We start from the raw sequence: 7,167 nt of genomic DNA, 5'->3' as shown, positions 1-7,167 counted from the left end.
AATGGCAGACCAGTTGAACAAATACTTTGGATTTGTCTTCACTAAGGAAGATACAAATAACCTTCCGGAAATACTAAAGGTTCGAGGGTCTGGCGAAAAGGAGGAAATGAAGGAAATCCTTATAAGTCAGGAAATTGTGTTCGGGAAATTGATGGGACAGAAGGCGAATAAATCCCCAGGGCCTGATAGGCTGCATCCCAGAGTACTTAAGGAAATGGCCCTAGAAATAGTGGATGCATTGGTGATCATTTTTCAACATTCTATTAACTCTGGATCAGTTCCTATGGACTGGAGGGTAGCTAATGTAACACCACTTTTTAAAAAACGAGGGAGAGAGAAAACAGGGAATTATAGACCGGTTACGTCGGTGGTGGGAAAAATGTTGGAATCAATTATTAAAGATGAAATAGCAACGCGTTTGGAAAGCAGTGACAAGATCGGTTCAAGTCAGCATTGATTTATGAAAGGGAAATCTTGATTGACAAATCTTCTAGAATTTTTTGAGGATGTAACTAGTTGAGTGGACAAGGGAGAACCAGTGAATGTGGTGTATCTGGACTTTCAAAAGTCTTTTGACAAGGTCCCACACAAGAGATTAGTGTGCAAAATTAAAGCACGTGGTATTGGGGGTAATATATTGACGTGGCTAGAGAACTGGTTGGCAGACAGGAAGCAGAGAGTCGGAATAAACGGGTTCTTTTCAGAATGGCTGAATGACCAGTGGGGTGCCACAGGGTTCTGTGCTGGGACCCCATCTATTGACAATATACATCAATGATTTAGATGATATACATCAATGAAGGAATTGAATGTAATATCTCCAAGTTTGCAGATGACACTAAGCTGGATGGCAGTGTGAGTTGTGAGGAGGATGCTAAGAGGCTGCAGGGTGATTTGGAGAGGTTAGGTGAGTGTGCAAATGCATGGCAGATGCAGTATAATGTGGATAAATGTGAGGTTATCCACTTTGGTCGCGAAAACAGGAAGACAGAATATTAGCTGAATGGTGACAGATTAAGAAAAGGGGAGGTGCAATGAGACCTGGGTGTCATGGTACATCAATGATTGAAGTTTGGCATGCAGATACATCAGGCGATGAAGAAGGCAAATGGCATGTTGGCCTTCATAGCTAGAGGATTTGAGTATAGGAGCAGGGAAGTCTTACTGCACTTGTACAGAGCGTTGGTGAGGCCACACCTGGAATATTGTGTTCAGTTTTGGTCTCCTAATCTGTGGAAGGACGTTCTTCCTATTGAGTGAGTACAGTGAAGATTCACCAGACTGATTCCTGGGATGGCAGGACTGACATATGAGGAGAGACTGGATCAACTGGGCTTGTATCCACTGGAGTTTAGAAGAATGAGAGGGGATCTCATAGAAACATATAAAATTCTGACGGGATTGGACAGGTTAGAGGAGGAAGAATGTTCCCATTGCTGGGGAGTTCGAGAACCAGGGGACACAGTCTAAGAATAAGGGGTAAGCCATTTAGGATCGAGATGAGGAGAAACTTCTTCACTCAGAGAGTCATTAACCTATGGAATTCTCTACCGCAGAAAGTTGTTGAGGCCAGTTCATTAGATATATTCAAAAGGGAGTTAGATATAGCCCTTATGGCCAAATGGATCAATGGATATGGAGAGAAAGCAGGAAAGGGGTACTGAGGTTGAATGATCAGCCATAATCTTATTGAATGGCGATGCAGGCTTGAAGGGATGAATGGCCTGTTTCTGCACCTAAGTTCTATGTTTCTATATTTCTAATCAATTATTAAAGATGTAACAACAGCGCATTTGGAAAGCAGTGACAGGATCGGTCCAAGTCAGCATGGATTTATGAAAGGGAATCATGCTTGACAAATCTTCTAGAATTTTTTGAGGATGTACCCAGTAGAGTGGACAAGGGAGAACCAGTGGATGTGGTGTAAGGTAGATAAATGTGAGGTTATCCACTTTGGTGGTCTAAAATCAATGGCCTGGTCAGGTGGACAGAAAAGTGACAACTGGAATTGAGTCAGGAGAAGTGTAAGGTAATCAACTGGGGAGGGCCATCAAGGCACTGCAATACACAATAAGTGGTAGAGGATCATAGGGACCTTGTCCACAGAATGTATGGCCACAGATCCCTGAAGGTAGAAGGACCAGTAGATAAGATAGCTTTGAAGACATACGGGTTATTTTCCTTTATTAGCCGAGGCCGAGAACATAAGAGCAAGGAGATTATGCTTGAAATGTTTAAAACAGTAGTTAGGCCAAAGCTGGAGTACTGAGCACTGTTCTGGTCACCAAATCACAGGAAATGTTAATTGAACTGCAGAGGGTGCAAGGGAGATTCACGAGGATGTTGCCAGGACTGGACAATTTTAGCCATGAGACAAGATTGGATAGCCTGCGGTTATTTACTGTGGAACAGAGAATGTGGAGGGGAGATTTGATTGCGGTGCATGAAATGATGTGGAGCCTAGATAGAGTGGGGTAGGAAAGAGCAAAATCTCTCAGCAGAGATGGAAATAACCAAGCGGGATAGAATTAAATAAAGATTTGAAGGATTAGAGGGGATTAGTGAAGAACATTTCTGAACCCAAACACTAGTGTGTGTTTGGAGGTCACTGCTTGAATGGTAGTAAATGCAGAAAGCCGCATTGTATTTACAAAGTGTTTGGTTATACACGTGAAGTGCTGTCACCTACACGGCTACGGACCAAGAGCTCGAAAGTGGGATTAGGCTGGAGAGCTCCTTTTCAGCTCAAACAGACACGGTGAGCCCAATGGCGGCTCTCTGTGCTGTAACTTTCTATGATTCTACCATTCCCAGTATTATAACTGGATGGATTCTCTCGCCTATAAATAAGGGGAATCTTCTCATTGTCTCAATCGGTGAATTGCTCCCAGCGTTAATACCAACCATCGATTCATCGATTCTAATCGCAAGGGAAAATGTCTCTTGGTTTTCTCATCAAGCTCCGGATTCTATGGGCAATTTTTGATGTCCAAAAGATTTACTATCCTCTGCTGGCTGCTGTCGGTGTCCCTGGTAAGTTCTTGCTTTCAGCCGGTATTTCAATAACCCGAGATTAACAGTAAGTGGCTTCTTCGTCCCTGTGTCCAGCTTTTTATTCAATTACTTTCCTTGCAGTATAGCAACGAATAAACTTCAAAAAGACATCGATGTCTGAAAATACTTTGGGGCATCCTGTGGTCATGAAAGGTGCTGCACTCCGGCAATTCATTCATTCATTCATTCATTCATTCATTCTTTCTCTCTGTTTACCTGTCTTTCTCTGTGACTTCCTTCCTTTCTCCTGCCTCTCCGTTGTTTTGTGAATCGCTCCTGTGTGTGTTTGATTATGGTCCATGCTGCACTGATGTGAACTCCCATTCATTGCTAGCAGTTCAATGATTGCTGTGTCTTTCATTTGCCATTATTAGTTCCATTTCAGCAGTGTTATTTAGATCTGACCGTTATGTCAGGCGATGGGACCAGCCATATTACTTATTCTCTCACTTTAAAGGGGACACTTTGCTCTAAATTGTGAGTCTGAGTTTCGGCTGAGAAATTGTTTCATGACCTCACAAAATTTAGGAATTTCTGCATTATACAGTTGATTATTTCGTTGTACAAATCAGTCAGAACAGTTAACTGACAGAAGCATTGATAATACAATCTGATTCAGCTGCCGCACTTTCCATCATTTCCCGTTTTAAGTTATGTCACTGTTTCTGAATAGTTAAATTACAGTTCTAATTTTGATCCCAGTTTATTATTATGCAGCACATTTAATGGCTTGATTACTGAGACTGAATCTGCATTATCAATTGAATCCCGTGCCTGCCTGATACAGTTCATCATATCACTGATTGAATGTATAGTCATTGCAGCATAGTGTTTTGTTAGTGACACCATTCGTTGTTGGATTGTGATTTATTCATTATATGAATTAAAAGCCGAGTGCACTCACACCACTTGAGGAAAAGACCAAGAGTCACAGTGTTTGAATAGAATGGAAATAGTTGCTGGCACAGATTCGATGCATCGATTGGCCTCCTGTTCTCTACTATACTATGATTTTACGATTCTCGCTTCTGAAACCCAGTTTTGGAGTAATGGCCTGGGATTTGCTCTCAGCATTTGCCATCATTACAACTGTGAATCTGAGAGCAATGTCCGGAGTAAGCACATGCGCAGTTACAGGCGGAAATCCAGGAGTTGCTGCCAGTCATTCCCTGTTCCTCCCCAGGACTCGCTGTTAAACTCCCCACAGCCGGCAATCAATTCAACTCGCTGAAATAACTTAAACTTTTATGCCTGTTATATCTCTCTTAAAAGCCCCGGAAATAGTCAAGCCTTGTTGAAAGAGACGTAACTGTGTTTTTGATGGTGTATTACATTCTAATTACTGCTGAACCGTCGTCCTGGCACTAAACATTTAATTTTATACCGACGTTATGTCAAAATCTTCCACAATGATAAAAATTCCATGTTATTTATAACTTAAAAAACATGTTTCCTTATATTATTTCAGTTTCTACATTATTCCCATGTATGTTCCAATCTTTATTTCGCTCTCTGTAAAACAATTAAAAAGTGAAGGATAATCAGCGCATTTTACTTCCGAATTTGCAATCTGTGAATTGTTCAATGTGATTGGCTGCTGAGCCAGCTTCATGACATCACTGTTGCTGGAGTCTGGAGATCCCCTATACTTGCCCTCAAATGCAAGTTACTATCAGCGGGGTGATATTGATGCCACAGGAATCACTGGATCTTTGTGGGCAGCATTGTTCGAGGTCAGCGGTGAGCACTGACCGCAAAATCTGGGCGATTATAGTTTGAATCATATTATTCCACTATTTACAGTAAGAGCAGCATTGTTCCAACTGTAACCTGCAACGTAATTCAGAAATTGTCTGGTAAACTAGTTGTGATTTTAAATGTATACTGGACAGGCTCGCTCGGGAGATGGTGGAAGCAGTGAGAGTTGACTCATTCAGAGGCAATTTAGATAAATATGCTACAGAAATTACTTTTCCAGGAGAGAGTATATGTGTATTTCCCCTAGCCCCACACCAACCCTACGTCCTTCTGTGTCCGCCCTGGAAAACTCTCTCTCCCGACTCTCTTACAACTGCACTTACGAGATCCCAACTGTCCAGCCTTCGGCCCTCCATTCACCACGATATCTCTGCAGCTACCGATCTGCTCAACCACACCCTCACCACCACATTTGTTGGCCCAGTCCTGATTAAAACAATCAGTCTCTCTCTCACACTGGCTGTTTCCCCTGGTACAGTACCCAACTTCACTCCCTTAAGTCCAAGAGACACAGACTTAAACGGATATGGCGGACAACTGGTTTAGCCATTCACAGCCAGATCTGGCTGGCCCACATAATATATTATTGGGTCCTGCTCCTGTCTGACAAAATTGCTCCCTACTCCAGAATCATTCTGGAATGCAAAGAGAAACCCAGCTTCCATTCTCTACCGCGAACCGTCTTCTTAAACCCTCTCCCCAGTCTCCTTCACCCTCACCTCCCACAACAATATTAGGAGCTCATGCACTTCTTTGTCTCTAAGATTGAGACCATCCAATCAGCTGCCTCTGCCACTTTGCTTCCTTCCCCTAGGCCACCGTGACAAACCTCCTCTAAGGATCGCCCTGCCCTAGCCCGGGACTTGCATATGTTTCCATTTTCTCTCTAAACTCCCCTAATGAGATTATTATTTTAGTGTTCGTTCTAAAATCAGGTTCTGGTTTGAACCGTGTTTCATTTGGTCCCATTGTGTCTCGTATTTTGCGATAATTTACCGATTCCTCTAATGACAAATCTCCACGTATCTTCATCACCGATAATATGAAATGGTTCCATCACTTGATGAAATGCCAAGCAGCAAAATTCTTGGGGCATCTCATGTTATTGTGAAGAACGATATTATCCCTGTTATAGATCCGACTCCGTCATGTCTTTGGAAACACAGCAAACTACTGTATGTATCCGCTGTTTGTGAATAATGTCCCTATTTTCCTCTTGCTCACAGTTAATGTGGTGACGATTGTGAGCCTGTCTCGGGGAAAGTGTGGTCTCTCCAAATGTGTCACTCACTACCTGGTGGCCATGGCAGCGGTGGATCTACTGGTCATGATCATCGATCTGATACTGAGGCAGATTCCTATTGTTTATCGGGATCAATTTCTTTTTCTGTTGCACGTTAGAATGTGTAATATCCATGCTATCCTGCTTTATGTAGCCACAGATTGTTCTGTCTGGTTCACGGTCACTTTCACCTTCGATCGATTTGTGGCCATTTGTTGCCAGAAGCTGAAATTTAAATATTGCACGGAGCAAACAGCGACTGTGGTTCTAGGAACAGTGACAGTGCTGAGCTGTCTGAGGAACATTTTCTGGTATTTTCTGTATACAAGTGAATATTGGCTGTCCAACACTCCATGGTTTTGCCGCGTGACAATTGGTGTATCTCGTTCGCTGGTCTGGACTATCGTTGAATTAATGCATTACATTTTAACACCTTTTATTCCATTTATTTTGATTCTACTGTTCAATGCTTTAACGGTCAGACACATTTTAGTGTCCAGCAGAGCCCGCAGCAGACTCCGGGGTCGGAGCAGTGGCGAGAGCCCCAGTGACCCAGAGATGGAGAACCGAAGGAAATCGATGATTGTACTGTTTGTTATATCGGGGAATTTCATACTGTTATGGGTGGTGTTCATGGTCTGTTCTATATTGAGACGATTGGATTACTTGGGATACTCTGTTTCTCTGCCCACATTTGTATCGGAAATCAGCTTCATGCTCCAGCTCCTGAGTTGCTGCACGAACACTTTTATTTACGCAGTGACCCAGAGGAAATTCAGAGAGGATTTGATGAATGTCGTCACATGTCCTTTCACAATGATGCTCAAGTTAATTCGATGAGAAGGTTTCATATTTTCTCATATCATATATTGTTATGTCATATTCTGTTAATTTCACTGTCGGCTTTATGTAATTTATATTTTATGAAACATATCTCAAGCTGTTTGAATCTTAACAGTAAGTTAATATCATAGTAGGGTCCTTGCACACATGTGTTCCCCCAGGGCAGCACGTTACCCAAGAGCGGATTGATGCCTCAGACAGTCAGGGGCTGAGCTCGGTATCCAGGGGTA

At 42.6% G+C, this 7,167-nt stretch overlaps 1 protein-coding gene across 1 annotated transcript; it reads left to right on the top strand.

Annotated features, from left to right (window-relative positions):
* Positions 1-2,936: 2,936 nt before the first annotated feature.
* LOC139232976 (probable G-protein coupled receptor 139) lies at positions 2,937-6,934 on the top strand. Its single transcript, XM_070863474.1, has 2 exons — positions 2,937-3,033; positions 6,039-6,934. The coding sequence occupies exons 1-2, from the start codon at positions 2,937-2,939 to the stop codon at positions 6,932-6,934; spliced, it is 993 nt and encodes a 330-aa protein (XP_070719575.1).
* The last annotated feature ends 233 nt before the right edge of the window (positions 6,935-7,167 follow it).

Source organism: Pristiophorus japonicus, chromosome 20 (genome assembly GCF_044704955.1).
Source record: "Pristiophorus japonicus isolate sPriJap1 chromosome 20, sPriJap1.hap1, whole genome shotgun sequence".
NCBI classification, from domain to species: Eukaryota; Metazoa; Chordata; class Chondrichthyes; family Pristiophoridae; genus Pristiophorus; species Pristiophorus japonicus.
This window is presented reverse-complemented; position numbering and strand designations above follow the sequence as displayed.

Excerpts from the sequence above, each read along its gene's own strand:
- LOC139232976 (XM_070863474.1), top strand. The coding sequence starts at position 2,937 with ATGTCTCTTGGTTTTCTCATCAAGCTCCGGATTCTATGGGCAATTTTT. Across the intron at positions 3,034-6,038 it reads GGCTGCTGTCGGTGTCCCTG|TTAATGTGGTGACGATTGTG; the intron begins GTAAGTTCTTGC and ends TCTTGCTCACAG.